The following is a 17912-nucleotide window of genomic DNA, read 5'->3' on the forward strand; positions in this document are numbered from 1 at the left end:
TTTAATACCCTGAACTCTTTCTGTAGCTCTCGGTGAAAGGTTACAATGACAAGCAGCCAATTTTGCTAAAGAAGATTATTGAGAAAATGGCTACCTTTGAGATTGATGAAAAAAGATTTGAAATTATCAAAGAGGCAGTAAGTTTTCTGAACTCATTTTTAAAATTTATTATTTTTTATTCATAAGATAATATTGCCATATTATGAAAATTTTTGGAAAAGGGGAGAGGAGGAAAAGAAACATTGATAACTGTATTGCATTCATCTCACCCTATCTTTGCTAAATCCCAGAAAGCCTAGGAGACTCTGGTGGACAGCTGGCTCCTTCTGTGAGCTCCAAGAGCTAGTGCAGTTACAGCACTGACTTTCAAAGAGAAGCACCTAGTGGCTGTCAGGGCCTTCTTGAGTGTTTCTTCCCAGCTTCCAGTTTGGAAGAACACATAATTCAGCAGATTGAAGTCTGCCCTACCACAAGAACTTTGTCACATTAGGGCATACCCTTTAGATTGGATGTATCTCCCACCCACATTTGGCCAAGTATGGGATGGATAGTTACTTTTAAAGCTAAGCTGTGACCTCTATTGTATACCATAAGAAACTACCAACAGTCTTCAAATAAATATCTAATATCATATACATATACACACCCATCTGTGTTGCTCGCTTATAGAGACTTTTGGGGTGGCTTTATAGTATAAAATCTAAGGATTCCAAAAGATGGGGGCCCTGAAAACTGGGGATAATTTCTGAGGGATGAAAGATGTCCTGTACCGAAGGGACTTAGAGTTCATGTCAGATGCTAGGGGTAAAGCAGCAACCTGGACAGGGAAAAAGCATGCCCTTTTGTTTAAGGATCAGAGAGGAGTGAGCCCCATTCTTAATTATATAACTTCAGAAAGGAGAAAGGAGTAAGTATTCCTGCATCTCGGTAACACATAATTTATACAAAACAAGATTTGATTATAGGTGATCTTTTGAAATGATTTCCTAAAAGATGTATGAAATTAATGAACCCATGTCTCCCTTCACCAGTATATGCGATCACTTAACAATTTCCGGGCTGAACAGCCTCACCAGCATGCCATGTACTACCTCCGCTTGCTGATGACTGAAGTGGCCTGGACTAAAGATGAGTTAAAAGAAGCCCTGGATGGTGAGACTCATTTTTTACTTAAAGCCTTATGTTTTCTTCATTTGTTTTTTTAAATCATTTTGGTTTATCCTGATACCAAGTATTTATACTTTCAAATAACTGATAGTTCTGTTAAAGCCAGCTGTGTGTTTTTTGTAAAAACAGTGGTAGCTTTGAAGTGGCTTTTGCATTCAGGCACTTTAGCCACATTTGCTGTTTTCAACTGTAACCTACAACATTTAATTATTATTCTTCCTAGATTTCTTCAGATGACTAACTACTCTGATCCAAGTACTTACCTTATTAATATCAAAGCTTTCAGAAAAGGAAAAATGGGCTGAATTTGAAAGTCTTATCACACAGAAGTGCTATGGCATTTTTTTCCTGCTCTGGCATCCTTGGATTTGTTCTAATTAAAACATCTGGTTAAAAATTGAAAAATGTATAAAGCCTAAAGAGTTGTCTTTTATTGTTTTTTTCCTAAAATCTTAAATCTAGTTTCCAGGAGTTTGGCTTGAAAGTCTGATATTCCTTGAGAGCAGTGATTATGCCTTCCTTTTATCCTCTTTATCTAGTATAATAAAATATTATAGTATCTAGTATAGTATCAGTACAATATCTAATGAATGCCTATTGAGTAGGAAAAAATTACTTTCTCAGTTGCCTTATTGGAAAAAATGTAGATTGGCATCACCCTTCATTACTGTTTTATATTTTTTACTTCCCAACATTATTTTACCAATTAATCTTTCTTTCTATGTGCTCAGCAATAAGAATTAAAATGCAATTTAAAGAAGAAGTCTGTTGAATTTTTAATAATCTTTTATGACAAGTCCTTACTTATTAGGTAACACTGTGCTTTTGATGTCTTCAGTGACAAATCAAGGGCAAAGTATTGAAAGTCATTATTTTGTTAGTTGCCTCAGGCATTGGGTAGGAGGCTAGATTACAAAATTCATTAACTAGAACAGATGCATTTTTTATTTTGGACAGTTAGTGTACTTTGCAAAATGTTTGTAGTCATGTGCAATTAATAGCAATAATTATACCTTTTAAAAAATACCACGTAAGTGATTTTAAATGTGTTTTCAAAATATTGAACCTGCTTTCATAATGATCAAAAAGCAAAGGTTTGGGGTGGTTTGGGGTTTTTTTTCCCCATTTGTTAGAATCTGGGTCAGATAGCATGTAAATTTTAAGCAGAGTAAGCGCTAATGTATCTCATAGGCATATAAAGCCTCCCTAAAATGGGGAGTACTTTTTTGGTTGAAATTCTCAGCTGTAATAAATAACATTCTGTTTTGATATACTCCTGCCATAATGCAGAATGCCAATATGGTTTAATTTGGAGACAACTCAGTGTGAGAGGCTTGATCCGCCATGACTCTGAATCATTCAGATATCCAGAGTCAGTGTGGTCCAGAAACATTTATTGACTGCCTAGCTCTAGACTTCAGGTGTTGGAGATTTAAAAACAATCAATTAGATGGAGTTTCTTGTATCAAGGAGCTCCAGTCTAGTGGCGAAGCATAAATGTAAATGGATCATTTCAGTAGAGACAAGGGGGGGCGGTAAGTATTGTGACAGCTGCAGAGAGTGCTGAGGGAGTCCTGTGAAGGGGGCTCCTAAGGCCATGCAGTGGAGTGGAATGAGTGTCCACTTTGGCATTAGACCAAGGATCAAGTCCCAGCTCTACAACTTACTAGCTTGATGATTTTGGACAAGAAACTTAAATTTTCTTCACTTCAGTTTTCTCACCCTTAATATGGAGATAATTAGTGCATACTTTGTAGTTTGAAAGATAGCATCTGTAAAATGCCTGATCCATAGTAAGCACTTGTTACTTCCCTTCCTGTGTTTCTTCTAAAATTTCAGGCACTAATTTTAGCATCTGATGGTGGATCTTGCCTGTAGCAGTTATTACTATGGTGTCCTAATGGAGAAGGGACAACTCTTCCTTATAGAACAATTAAATCAATACATGTAAAAGGAATGAGGGAAATAGAAAAATTACCATTAGGACACCTTAGTAATAATTGCTACAGTCACACCAATGGATGTTAAAATTAGTGTAAAATTTAAGGAAAAGCAGGATAAGTGTTTGCTCCCAAATGAATATTTATTAGTTATTATGGGAAAAATCGGCACTGATAGGCAAGTGGGCTTTTCCAAATTGCACGTAGAGCATACATGAGTTACTCAATTATAACCAAATAATTGAATAGTACTTTTACAATGAGGACATCTGGCAGACACCGTCTTTAACAAGTGGTCAGTGCTAACATCACTAGTCTACAACATATCAACCTCATGTTTCCCCTGTTATGATGCACTGATAAGGTACATACCTTTGTGGTATTCTTCTAACTCATAGGTAGAGCTCAGTATTTCTTCTTGACACCTTTACAGATGTCACCCTTCCTCGTCTTAAGGCCTTCATACCTCAGCTCCTGTCACGGCTGCACATTGAAGCCCTCCTCCATGGAAACATAACAAAGCAGGTGGGTGGTTGAGGTTGTAAAAATCTTTTGTGGATCAATGCAAGAGATTTTTGTTCCTCTAGTCTGTCTCAAGACTGTTAACCAGCACATTGTGAAAATAAACAGAGTAGAGTTCACTGAACCTTCTCTGCTCTATAGAGGAAGGTAAGTGAGGGCACAGGGGAAGTAAAATATGGCAGTTAACTGAGGACCTACTTTCATAGCAGCCTCCTCTGTGTTGCCTGCCTTGTGCAATCACACGAGGAAATGGGAATAATAATCCCTACTCTCTATAGAGTGGCAGGACTATTTAATGGATAAGAACACATGATGTGGAATCAGACAGCTTAGATTTAAATCCTGGCTGTGTCACATACTAGATATATAATCTTCTGAAAATGTAGATCTGTCACATACTAGATATATAATCTTCTGAAAATGTCTTAACTCTGTGCTCAGTTTTCTTATCAGTAAAATTAGTTACAGTAGTGCCTACATCATGGGTTATAAAGGTTAAATAGTACATGCCAAGTGCTTAAACACATGAAAAGCACTACAAAATATCCATGGCAGTCTGTCTCAAGATCCCTCAGTCTTTACTGCTCTGTTATACTGCCTCTAAAACAATATGCCCACGATTAGGTGCTAATAAGTGGCAGAGACAGTATTCTTACCAAGGTCAGTTTTATCTACAGTAAAGGCTTATGCTCACCTCCTTTGCTCTGCTATGACCTCAGGTGTCTGCAGTGTCATTTAACCTGGGACCGACTTTGCATCCCCAGTTCCTGTCTAGCTTTGGCAGTGCTTTTTTTCCAGCATCGTCATCAGTGTTGATGATTGTCTAGGTCTGTTTCTCTTCACTGCTACCATGTTGACTATATTGCAGATTAATCATACTGACAAATTAAATTTTTATCCATTCGAATAGGATCAAATTTTTAAGATTTAAAAATCCATTTTTATGATAAACTAAGCTAGTTTATTTTACAAACATATTGTTTTCATATTGCAATGGACTACCATCCATTATACTGTTTTTATCTTCACAGACAAGATGTGTTTATGTTTTTGTAACGTGCTGGGACATATATTTTTCCCCAGGCTGCGTTAGGAATTATGCAGATGGTTGAGGACACCCTCATCGAACATGCTCACACCAAACCTCTTCTTCCAAGTCAGCTGGTTCGGTATAGAGAGGTTCAGCTCCCTGATGGTAAGTCGAGATGTTATAACTTAAGAGTGGACTATCTTGACATAATAATGTAGGTGATTATAGGTGGGTTGAATTCAGTTGGATGATAATGTGTAGCTTTATGGCAAAGATCCACTAGGATCCTTTACTATTTATAGAAGTATGATTAAAGATAGATAATTAGGCCAGAAAATTCTCTGGTAGGAGGGCCAAAGAGGTGAAATTAGAGGTAGGCAATAATTTTGAAGAGAATGATGCTGGAATCGACTGGTACTTGAATATAGGGGAATTAAGAAGTAAAAATATTACAGAGGTAAAGAAAGATTGACCGTCAAGCATGAAATACAATTTATTTATAAAAAATAGAAACTAGAATCATAATATTTAATTAGAAGTCCATAGGATTCTTTGGCAGAAATAGTTTTAGGAAACCCACTGGTACAGATAACATGTATTCATTACATGGCTTTTGTTTTTTGTTTTTTTAAAAAATACGGTCTTGCTCTATTGCCCAAACTGGAATGCAGTGATGTGTTCATAGCTCACTATAACCCCAGACTCCTGGGCTTAAACAATCCTCCTGCCTCAGCCTCCCGAGTGGGGGCCACCATGCCAGGCTAATTTTTAAAAAGTTTTTGTAGAGATAGGCCCAGGCTGGTCTCAAACTCCTGGCTTCAAACAATCCTCCAGCCTCGATCTCCCAAAGAGTACATTTTTTATAAGAGATTAGCATAAAGAATTTTTTATAAGACATTAACATAAAGAATTGATTTTATTTAATTTATATATTGGGGTTTGCAGTGTTGGGTTATTTGTACATTAACAATGATTTTTTATATATAAAAATTCATTAAACATTGTTGTCAATATTGTTCAAAACTATATAATGATTAGCAAGTAACACTATTGCCCCCCCACCTCCATAAAAAGGTATATGATAGAACGTATACTAGATTGAGAAAGAGAAGCAATATTTTTGGCCAGCCTTGATTGTTGGCTATTCTCCATGCATGTGCCATTTGTGCTTCTTTTTTTCCCCAACTATTTTATCCTCCCAAAATGGTGTTCCCCTTTCCCTCTTCTTCCTCATGGACCTATACCCTGCTTATCTTTACAAGCCTATTTTATAAGCCACCTACTCCACTACACTTTTCCTAAAACTCCCAGCTAGAAATAATCATTTCTACTTCTGAGCTCTCAGCACACTTTTTCTGAACCTCCCTGTTTAAACTACTCAGCACTTCTACCCTCACATTAGGATTGAAGTGCATCTCCATCTTCTTGTTAGACTGTACACTCCTTAAAGCCAGAGTCTGTGTCTTGCTCATTTGTGTAGCTGTTAAAGTAACTCAAACATATTTCTTGTTAGACTGTACACTCCTTAAAGCCAGAGTCTGTGTCTTGCTCATTTGTGTAGCTGTTAAAGCAACTCAAACATATTACTACCTCAGGATATCTTTGTTGAATGCTTAGAGATACCTTGAGCATAGTTCTGTTGTTCTACCTGACCAGTCATCACAGACCTGTAGTGGTTTATTTCAAACTTCCGCTAGTTTGTTCCTCAGTTTGTACAACCAGGGCAGAGAGGAAGAATTAGGATCTGCTGTGCAGGAGACATAGCACTTGTCTTCAGGCAAAGTAAGGCTAATCTAGAAACAAAATTTCAAAGTGAAATGTATCATCCCTCTTTTCACTCTACTTCTTTCTTTCTCTGTCCTTTCCTAGGACCTTATCTTTTTTGCCTCCTGAGTGCCTTCCCAAGTTGCCCCATGCTCAAAAATAGCTCAGGGCCAGGCGCGGTGGCTCACGCCTGTAATCCTAGCACTCTGGGAGGCCGAGGCAGGCAGATCGTTTGAGCTCAGGAGTTCGAGACCAGCCTGAGCAAGAGGAAGACCCCGTCTCTACTAAAAATAGAAAGAAATTAGCCAAACAACTAAAATATATACCAAAAAAAAAAAAAAATAGCCGGGCATGGTGTTGCATGCCTGTAGTCCCAGCTACTCGGGAGGCTGAGGCAGAAGGATCACCTGAGCCCAGGAGTTTGAGGTTGCTGTGAGCTAGGCTGACGCCACGGCACTCACTCTAGCCCAGGGAACAGAGTGAGACTCTGTCTCAAAAAAAAAAAAATAGCTCAGTTCACATCTCATTCTCAAAATGCCAGGTGTTAGGAAATCATTCCGATTTAGCCAACTGATCAGATGTGAATACTTTCCTTCACTTAACTCTCCAGGGGAAGGCATTACATTTTACAAAGAAAAGTTTCAGGCATTGCAAAGAAGGAGACGTTTGGAATATGTATGAAAAGGCTGGAAGTGTATGGGACGGGGCAGGAAGACTCACAGCCAATATTTTCTTCACTGTTGTTAAAAGAGGGGACTTAGTACTGCCAGTTTATGATCAGAAAGTTTGACTGCTGGTCAAACTTGGACCTGGTCAGAAAAGGGAAATAGATGAAATACAACTCTAGGCTTCTCTGCCATCCTTTACTGTTGATGTCTAAATTATCATCTATAAAAGTGAGTAAACATAGCATTGACTTTATTAAATCCCAAATAAGTTTTTGAATTTATTGCTTTCTTTTTGAAACTTCGTAGGAGGATGGTTTGTTTATCAGCGGAGGAATGAAGTTCACAATAACTGTGGCATCGAGATATACTACCAAACAGACATGCAGAGCACCTCAGAGAATATGTTTCTGGAACTCTTCTGTCAGATTATCTCTGAGCCTTGCTTCAACACCCTACGCACCAAGGAGCAGTTGGGTGAGAGGGAAGTGGGGGATGGTGGGACACCATAGACCTTGATGAATGACCGTTGTTCTCAGAGAACATTTTCTATAGGTAGAAGCACCTGGCACTGTGTACCAGGCATGCTCTATTCAGGGAGACTTGTGAAAACCTTGTTTACAGAGAATCCACTTCTAAGAGATAAGCAATCAATATCTTATGGACATTAATGCAGTTCTTAATGAGATGACACGGTATTTATATTATATACATATCATCAATAAAGAGGACATTTTAGGTAGTAGGGAGAGGATGCTAAGGGCAGGCTCACGGGTAGCAAGGTGGAAAGCAGGCCATCCAGAGGAGCTTAGATTCATCAGGCTTTGAGTTCCCCGAGGGCAGGAATTATCTCGTATTCATCTTTACGTCCCAAGCCTGGGATATGCAGAAGGTATTCTGTTAAGTATTTGCAGAGTTTTGGGCACTGTTTAAAGTCTTGGAGATCCTGGCAGGTTTGATCAATGAGGAAAGAAGTTCAAAGAAACCCCAGTAATGACGGAAGAATCAACGAAAAAGGATTTTAGTGAGTCTCTCCAAGTACCTATCATTTTTTAAATAACCACCATGCTAGGTGCTGGACATTGAAAATGGATGTCATAGATGGCCAGTCCTTTCAGGGAGCTCACAGTTAAATCAGGATGGCAAACCTGTAAAAGAATAATTATAGTACAATGTGGTCGATGTTATTATTAAGAGTGTTCAAGCTATTATATTAAAGACTGTATTAAACATCGTGATTTCCTCAGAAGTAGGATCCAGAGGTATCACAGCTGTCAGAGGTGGCGGATCAGGGCAGAGCAGCTGAAGGAGGCATGACAAGAGCTTGGCTTAGAAAAGGTGTTGAAGGGAGGTCGTGCATGGGCTCATGAGATGACAATGAAAGTATGACCTTTAGTTAGCTTGATCTCTAGAGAGTTGCAGTCTGACTAGATAATCCATTAGATAATCCAGGAATGAATTATCTAACAAGAAATAGATCCAAGTTCATGTAAGGAACATGGATGTTAAAGGAAACAGAACCAGGACAGTGGTTAGGGGATGAAAATGAGGCTAGTGTTTTGTGAGAATGTGAGCAACTTTAGCATAGATTGAAGGGTATTAACTAGTGGAGAGTGAGGAGTTACTGGCTGTGAGTTTCAATGAAGAATAAGGGGTTTTTTCTTCCTAAGAAGAAAAAGTCATCTTCAACTTTGTAACTATTCTTCAGAGAACTCTTCTACTTTGTCCTTAGAAGCTAAGATTATCTTAACTGCTCATATTTCTTCAGCAGTGAATAATCTAAAGCTTAAAATAGATTTTATTTGCTCTGACAGGACAGTTTTTGAAGGATTAAAAGTGACCCAAGTCTCGAATGCCAAAGTCCTAACTGGCTGGTGTTTGTGTTTCAGGCTATATTGTCTTCAGCGGGCCACGTCGAGCCAATGGCATACAGGGCTTGCGATTCATCATCCAGTCAGAAAAGCCGCCTCACTACCTAGAAAGCAGAGTGGAAGCTTTCTTAATTACCATGGAAAAGTCCATAGAGGACATGACAGAAGAAGCCTTCCAAAAACACATTCAAGCATTAGCAATTCGTCGACTAGACAAACCAAAGAAACTATCTGCTGAGTGTGCTAAATATTGGGGCGAAATCATCTCCCAGCAATACAATTTTGACAGAGGTAAGGTAAAATGAAGGCCCCAACATTAATGGCATTTGAGTGTAACATTTGAGGACATTGAAGCCGTTCTACAAAATGGTATTCATTTTGTAGGTGATGTTCCATTACTGATTTTGGTGGTTGGCACTCCTAAAGAACCATTATAAGGCATGGTGGCTCATGCCTGTAATCCTAGCACTTTGGGAGGCCAAGGCAGGAGGATTGCTTGAGGCCAGGAGTTCAAGACCAGCCTGAGCAGAAGCGAAGCCCTGTCTTTACAAAAAGTAGAAAAATTAGCTAGGCATGGTGGCATGCACCTGTAGTCCCAGCTACTTGGGAGGCTGAGGCAGGAGGATCACTTGAGCCCAGAAGTTTTGAGGTTGCAGTGAGCTATGGTAACGCCACTGCATTCTAGCCCGGGTGACAGAGTGTGACCCTGTCTCAAAAGAAAAAAAAAGAAAAAGAAAAAGAGAATCATTATTTAATATAACAACAATTTCCAGTTTCACTTTTTTTGTTTCATCATTATACTCCTGAGATTCTGAACAGAGGTATATAAGTATCTATTTTTCGTAACACTGAAAAAGTGAAAAATTTGCAAATTGAACTCCTGGAGACAAATGCTGACCTAAAAGCACAGGCATTCAAACATTTGTCTTTAGGGATCTTCAAAGATTTGTCACTGCTTTCAGATTTGGGAGCACTGTGCTTCCTGAAGTCTCCTGTCTTATGAGTTTCCTTTCACCTTTCTTTTAGAGCAGAGATTATCAACTAAGTGTGCTAAGCCGTACTAGAAGTCTGAGAACTTGGGTTGTGTTCTCATTCTGATACCAACAAGTTAAAGATCTTGGTCAAGTAACCTTTTTTGGACCTCAGTTTTCTTACTTATAATTTTTCTAGCAGGTGGATTCACTATTAATGATAATAGTATCCGGCATTTATTGAGCATTTACCTTGTGTCTAGCATCACATCATCATCATATATCATTTTCTTAATTCGTGCTGCAGCTGCATTAAGTAGTTATTATCTTCCAACTTCCAGATGAGGAAACTGAGGTTCAGAAAAGTTGAAGTGACTAGCCCAAGACCCCTTCAATAGCTCATAAGCAGAGAGCCAGGATATGAACCCAGGCTGGCCTATCTCCTGAGTCAAGGCTCTTACCATTGCACTATATCCACTTACTTACTTGAAATCTATTTCCTTGTAGGAGCAGATAGTCACTTAAAAATGTGGACACTTAAGAGTCTTAGAGTGAAGTATATTGTCATTTATTGTAGTATTCTGAGCTACTAATATGGAAAAATTTGTAAATTATTGTTTGATTACTTTTTCAGATAATATAGAAGTTGCATATTTAAAGACACTTACCAAGGAAGATATCATCAAATTCTACAAGGTAAGTTGGATTCCTACGTTTAAATATTGACCGATAAGGAAATATTTTATATGCCCTGTTGTATATTGATGCCTTGAACCTAATCAGGCTGGATTTATGAAGGTATATTTATTGATTGAAGTTATTTTTTTTTTTTTTTTTGAGACAGAGTCTCACTCTGTTGCCTGGGCTAGAGTGAGTGTCATGGCGTCAGCCTAGCTTACAGCAACCTCAAACTCCTGGGCTTAAGCGATCTTCCTGCCTCAGCCTCCCAAGTAGCTGGGACTACAGGCATGCGCCACCATGCCCAGCTAATTTTTTCTATATACATATATTTTTTTTTAGTTGGCCAGATAATTTCTTTTCTATTTTTAGTAGAGACGAGGTCTCACTCTTGCTCAGGCTGGTCTCGAACTCCTGACCTCGAGCGATCCACCCGCCTCGGCCTCCCAGAGGGCTAGGATTACAGGCATGAGCCACCGCGCCCGGCCGATTGAAGTATTTTTGACACAAACACCTATTACTATTAGAAGAAAGATGGACAGTTCTTTTTGAACACACTATTGTTTTCCTCTCCCATGAGACCAAGGACTGTGACAGCCCTTCTTGGCTTCCAAATCCACCTCTGTAGGCTGCCCTTTTGTTTCTTCTCTCTGTTCCCCACCCTGCCCTCAAAGAATATTGCTGAGCTTTGGTGGGGAGGAAGAGCAAAGAAAACAAAAGAGCTCAAAAATCAGATTATTTTCCAATCTCTGACAACTATAAATTGTCTCTAAAATTTAGGTGCCACTGTGCCTGCTTTTTTAAATAAATAATTACTCATCTTTGAATAGTATTCAGAGATCTTATGAGTTTTGAATGCTTGTGCTTAGAATGTTTATCAGGAGAAAAGACTGGGCACGATGCTCACACCTGTAATCCCAGCACCGTGTCTTAGTATTTTTTTTGTTGTTGTTGAGACAGAGTCTTGCTCTGTCATCTGGGCTAAAGTGTCATGGCATCAGCCTTGCTTGCAGCGACCTCAAACTCCTGTGGCTGTTGCTTGTCATAGCTACGTGCCTTATAGAACAACAAAAAATAAAAGGGTCGGAGAAAGGGAACTGGAGGTTGCTGTGAGCTAGGCTGACGCCACGGCACTCTAGCCTGGGTGACAGAGCAAGCCTCTGTCTCAAAAAAAAAAAAAAAAACCACAAAAAGAGTAGATCTTTGGAAGCAAACTTTTTATTCCAATAAGAAAGAAGTTCTCAGATGAGGTACTACCTGTTACTGGGCTGAGCTCCTGGAAGAGGCTAGAGAGGTCAGGGCAGGCCTGTGGGAGAGCCTAGGCTATCCTGCCAGCGGGCGGGGAGCAGAGGAGACCATGGTCAGGTTTGCTGTGCAATACCAATGGCTTCCTTTGCAGTCACACAGGACCAGGCTTGTAATAACTGCAGTGCATTTGCTTCAGCTGATGATCTCTCCCCTCCGAGGATATGAAACATTACTTCTGGCTAAGGCATCAGAGGAAATGTCCTCACAGTTTGTACTCCTTTAGAAAAGACAGTGACGGTCCCATATTAGGAGTAAGGTCAAGAGACACTTTCCCACAAGATCTACCTGCCAACCGAGGACTGCTGGCATTCGTGGCAGTAAGGGGAACCCCGCAGAGCAGCGTGGGGGAATGGGAAGAGCAAGCAGACCTAGCTTCCAACACTGTCATTTACAAGCTGTGTGACTCACACAGCCATTGTCTCTCTGCATCTTAGAGTCTATATCGCTAAAATAGACATCATCATGGTGCTTAGCTTTCAGAGAATTAGTTGAGCTAGCGTAGGAGAGTGCCTGATACAAGGCAGGACTCAATAAATGTTAGATTCCTTTCTCTTTTGGTAGATGAGGAACCACAGTTTACAAATAGTACCCATTCCAGAATCTGAGGAGGTTCTTAGAGGAGCAAGTGTTGTGGTTGTCCCCTGCTTAAGCTCAGGCCATTGTCTCTGTAGACACTAAAGATCACTAGGTGCAGCCCTGTACGTCACATCCCAGTGAGTACTAGGCCCGGTTTTTAATACCAGCTTAGGCGCTTATTAGCGGTAGGAGTTTGATCAGGTCGCTTAACCTCCTTAGGCTCAGTTTTTCTCTTCTGTAAAACAGGGTTAAGAAAAATTCTTTCCTACCTGGCCAAATCTTTGTAGCATTTAAATAAAATAACATAAGTGAAAGGGAAGCATCTCTTCTGTATCTGGCTGGGTGACAGCTGATTCTTCATAGTCATCAGAGAACACCTCATTTTAAGCTCTCTAGTGGGCCAAAAGGGTGACCTTGCTCTTCTTTCTGCCTAGGAAATGTTGGCAGTAGATGCCCCTAGGAGACATAAGGTATCCGTCCATGTTCTTGCCAGGGAAATGGATTCTTGTAAGTATTGAATATGACTTTTTTTAACGTCTATTTTTAGGCTCATGTTGAGGCACCTGATGGCTCTTCTTCATCATAGCTACATGCCTTATCGAACGCCAGAAAATAAAAGGGTTGGAGAAAGGGAACTGGAGATACTCTATCGAAGCAAAACCAAGGGGGAAAGGGAAATGCGGCACTGCAGGAGGAGCCAATGCCAGGCGATACGGTGCCCAGCTAGCCACAGCGTGACAGGAGAACCTAGCGGGTTGCTACAGGGGTGTCTTCACAGAAGCTGTGTGGAACCACTGCATTGTGGGGAGGACAAGTAATCAATTTATTTTCCCAGTTCTTCCTGTCTGCTGGCTTTATTGGCCAAAGTTTGCCCTATGACCATTAAGCCCTCTGGCCTGCTGGGTGGTTTTGCTGGGTCCTTCTGGGTGCCAGAGACCCAAGATCTAGTGGGATCAAACCTGGCCACTAAAACTGCTGCAGTGAAGGCTTTGTGACCTTAATCACATCATGAGCCATCATTGGGAACACTCCCGATAGAAGCCAGGACACGTGCCCAAGGCCTTGGGGAGCACGAGAGGATCTGAGTACATGAACTGGGCCTGGTACAGTTTTTTAATGAACTGAGTCTGGTTCAGATTTTTTTTGAGAGTTGTTCTTGTGTGCTAGTATCAATAAGTGCAAAGCATTAAACCTTTCATTTTCTCATAGGTCCTGTTGTTGGAGAGTTCCCGTGTCAAAATGATATAAATTTGACACAAGCACCAGCCTTGCCACAAGTAAGAAATGTAACTGTTATGTTAGATTGCACTGTCGGAGGACTTCCTATTTAGAAGGAGCCTGTTCATCAGGATACATAAGACCTACAGCTTTTAGGTCACCAGGTGTTTGAGCTTCTACTTAGTTCCCCCCTTGAACACCTGGTCACTCAGCCTCTGCCCTTGTCTGCCTTTGTCTCTTGTTTGAATAGCTGTGTTATTCTCCAGTGAGTCATGTCTGGCCACTTCTGTTCCCAGCATTGAATATTGGAGTGAGACCTCTCAGCCCCTCCCTCGTTGCCTGCCTACATATTTTAATCATCTAGAAAGACTGGCATTTCCTTGCAGGAGGAAACTGGCAGTGTAAACAGGCCCTTGCTGGGTGGGCCTACCAGCCTTTGCTACTCTGCTGAAGCCTTGGTGCTGAGCCTCTGATGAGCCAGCCCTTGTTTACCCAGGGGAAAGCCAAGAGTCTTCCTTCTGGCCCAGAGTCCCACTGGGAATGCTCACCATAGGTTTGCATAGACCAATCCGTGACCCTATGGCTCTACTGATCCAGAAGAAAGGTCAGAAGATCACAAGACATGGGGTAGAAACTAATATGTATACCCCACCCCCGGAAAAAAAGTTGATGTCCTGCTTCAGTCTTATTTTTAGGTTAAATACACTAAAAGGAAACTTTTTTCTTTGCAGCCTGAAGTGATACAGAACATGACCGAATTCAAGCGTGGTCTGCCACTGTTTCCCCTTGTGAAACCACATATTAACTTCATGGCTGCAAAACTCTGAAGATTACCCCCAGCTGGGAAAGTGCGAGTGGATGCATTCCTGAGTCTTCCAGGGCCTAGGAAAACAATCGTGGCCACTTTAATAGCTTCTAGTTCACTATTAGACAAACAGAAAAAAAAGAAGTTGTCAAATCTCATTATGTAGAAATATTAAAAGTCCAAAGTAATTAAATTACAAAATCTTATAGATGTAGAATATTTTTAAAATACATGGCTCTTAAATATTTTAAAAGTTTTCTTTTCATTCCTAAGAGAAATTTCCCTTATATAAGAATGCTTAAAATGATGAATGATATTCCTATAGAATATTCCTTCCCCTATTCTGTAAAATAGTCACTTGTTTAAAGAAAATAAAAGTTAGTTTTTTCTAAAAAGCCTCCTAGGTTGACATAGAAGGCTTCAAAACATTTAGAAAGGTAATGCCTTTTTACAGTTGATCCTCAAATTGGCTTTCTACCTGATGGTTTCACATACATCAGTGGAGGACATCACATTCAGCAGATGGTAAACACAACAATGTAATTTTGTTTGTGAAATTGCTGATTATATAAGGCATGGTTTTAATCTTTTTATAAAATTTGAACATATTTTTTATTCCAACTAGTAAAATGCTAGAAAACCCTAGAACAGCTTACTTATTTACAGTGCTAGAAATACAGATTTACCTTACATCAATTTTGTCCTAAACTGAATTTCTCAGGATTACTGTGGTTTCTTTCTTTCTGACTGAATTATGTTGGCATTCTTGTTCATAGTTGGTTTGCAGCGTTCTGTCAGTTTTACTTTTTCTCATCAACATGTTGCTGTATTTATTTAACAAGTACAAATAGGGTCAACTTCAGATCCTACTGAGTGTGTGACATGCTTTTCCAACATCAGCTTTGGAACCACCTATAACTTTTTGCTGTGGTGAAATTGCAGTCAGTATGCGAACCAAAATATTTTGCCCTGTTATGAATTTAAAAGGCAGCAAATACAAAGCCACCTTTTTTGGAGATACAAAATAAAGCCTTGCATTCTTAAATGGCAAGTCTCCATAAGACTCTAAAATCTCTTGTTGCTACCAGTCTAATCTTGCCTTAAGTGTTAATTTATTTTTTGAATATATAAATATAAACAAACAAACACACAGATGATGACTGGAGTGGACTTTTAAATTAAAAGTATTTTTTTCATGAGATACTATTTTAGGTGAAATTGTTACTGTAGATTTAACATCTGTTTAAAAATATTTACTGTTATTAAAATTTGCTTCAAGAGAAATGGTGAATATATTTCCACATACAGGCACTAATAACAATAGTGGCCCTGTTGTCCGCTAACTCAGGCAAAGTAAAAAATGGCATTTTCCAACGACATTTTGCCTCACCTTATGAATTGATTTTCCAGGACTGCTTTCTTTAAAGTCATGTCTTTTCACATCTTAAGTTTTCACATTTGCCATTTTCCAAATCTCGATTTGGGGCAAGAATGATACAGTCACAACTACAGGAGCTGCTTTCACAAGTGGGGCTCCATTTCTACTGTCAGATCAATGTGGTGCTGTAACTGTCTTTTTATCTGTACCTTCAAAGAGCCTCCTTGTAGGAAGCTAGTCTTTGTCCATCAGAAGGTGTGTGAAGTCGTCACTACCTTCTGGTTTTATGCATTTGTAGACTATGCAGCTTTTCATCGAACTACCAATACATATAAGACAGATCTAAAATGAGTCCTGAGTGTTTAAATCCACCACTGTAAGAGTAAATAGAAATCCACCTACCTTTTCTGTGGATAATTATGTGCTATTGAATAACTTTTAGCTCTTTTTTTAAAATGGGTGAAATTTGGGAGTGTCATTTTTATAAGAAAGGCACACGATCTGAAAGCAATCTCACGTATTCTTCATGAACCTGCGATTGTTGTTCAGTGTGCTTCAGCGTTTTCCAGTTTCCAAATTGGATCTAGAGCTCCTGTTGCGTCACTCAGGCCTACTAATGGATTCATGTAGATGGGTCCAAGCTGCAGTCCATGAGCAATAACAGACCACCCCAGATACTGCTATTTACTCCGTGCTTAGTAAATGAGATTTGTGAAACAGACAAAGTTATTAGTTACCTGGGCTTTTTTAAAAAACTCTTCCTTTTGACTAGTTGATGTGAAAGAGGGAGCATGTGACACAGCCAGTACGATGGACTGCTAGGGTTATTCTGTTTACAATAAATCGCCTGAACTTAACCTCTGGAGTTTGCATTTGTGTTATTTTTACGGTTTTATGAAATAGTCCACTGGCCAATCCTCAGCCTACCTCTCAGTGTCCCAGTTTGACAAAGTTCCTTGCTTTCATTGTTCCTAATCCAGAAAGCAATGAATTCTAATACATTTTCTGGAGTGTATCTGGGTAAGAGTGATTTTGTCAAATAAATGGCTCAATTTCACACTCTTAAGAATAGATCACTTTTGTAAAACAGTAACCTCGGTATTTGAGACTGAACTACTTGCTGTGAGTATTGCCACTGATCCCAAATCCCGAAAGATTTGTCCCTGGCCTTACAGGGAGGAAAATAAAAAGGATAGAAAAAATATTTTTGTCCTCTACAGTTAGTCTTTACATCTTCCTGCCACATCTCCAGCTACAGATTAGGCACATATATATTTCTTTTCTTATTTTATTTTTATCTAATCTCTATCCTCTGACCCCTTGTCAAATATACCCCTTCTTCTCATGTAGTAGCCAGCTGGTGCAGACAGGCGTTTCAAGAGGAAATCTGCTTGTTCCTCCGTTTCCAGCCTAGGACGGTGTTCCAGCCCACACAGCACTGTGCTCAGGGATGATGCAGCAGCCCTATCCAGAGGCCAAGAGTAACCCCAGCTTTTATGGCTTGCAGCAGTCTTTATTTAGTTCTTTTATTGTATTCTCTAATACAGCTTCTAGGAGTGCTTGTGATGGAAACCAAGGATTCTCACATCCTTACCTCCCTTTTGTAAGGGTGACTCCTGCCCTCTCAGTCCTTCCCTGGCAGGACCTCTGACCAGCTGACTCCTGGATCCCTAGTCCTCTCTGCTGTCTGTTGGATTAAGTTCATTGTCCTTGTCAGCTCAAACATTGTACGCTCCATGCTTACTTGTGGCATTGGTAGTACTGAATTGCTAGGTTTTTCTGGACAGCTCATACTCCAGACTAACAACTAACAGTACAAAGCACTTTGTAGATTAGAGAACACCCTCACAGACATCGTTTCATGATCCTCCACAACAATCTTTTGACATTGGAGGACAGTAATCAAAATTTTCATTGTTATCCCAGATTTTTAGAGGTAGAAGTAGGGTCAGAAAAGCTAAACAGTTGGCCCAGGATCATGCAGGAAGCACAGATTCAAACTCCACTCAGATTTTTAGA

General features: G+C 39.8%; 1 protein-coding gene across 2 annotated transcripts in view; it reads left to right on the forward strand.

Annotated features, from left to right (window-relative positions):
• IDE (insulin degrading enzyme) overlaps positions 1–16750 on the forward strand; it is an 80189-nt gene extending 63439 nt beyond the window's left edge. For both annotated transcript variants that reach the window (XM_045567808.1, XM_045567809.1), the window contains exons 16-25: positions 27–137; positions 1032–1152; positions 3541–3632; positions 4713–4824; positions 7398–7565; positions 8978–9250; positions 10565–10626; positions 12927–12999; positions 13702–13769; positions 14442–16750. In XM_045567808.1, the coding sequence (XP_045423764.1) occupies positions 27–137; positions 1032–1152; positions 3541–3632; positions 4713–4824; positions 7398–7565; positions 8978–9250; positions 10565–10626; positions 12927–12999; positions 13702–13769; positions 14442–14537 (1176 nt within the window). In that variant the 3' untranslated portion in view covers positions 14538–16750. The remainder of the gene's footprint in view (positions 1–26; positions 138–1031; positions 1153–3540; positions 3633–4712; positions 4825–7397; positions 7566–8977; positions 9251–10564; positions 10627–12926; positions 13000–13701; positions 13770–14441) is intronic.
• The last annotated feature ends 1162 nt before the right edge of the window (positions 16751–17912 follow it).

Source organism: Lemur catta, chromosome 14, assembly GCF_020740605.2.
Source record: "Lemur catta isolate mLemCat1 chromosome 14, mLemCat1.pri, whole genome shotgun sequence".
In the NCBI taxonomy this organism is placed as follows: domain Eukaryota; kingdom Metazoa; phylum Chordata; class Mammalia; order Primates; family Lemuridae; genus Lemur; species Lemur catta.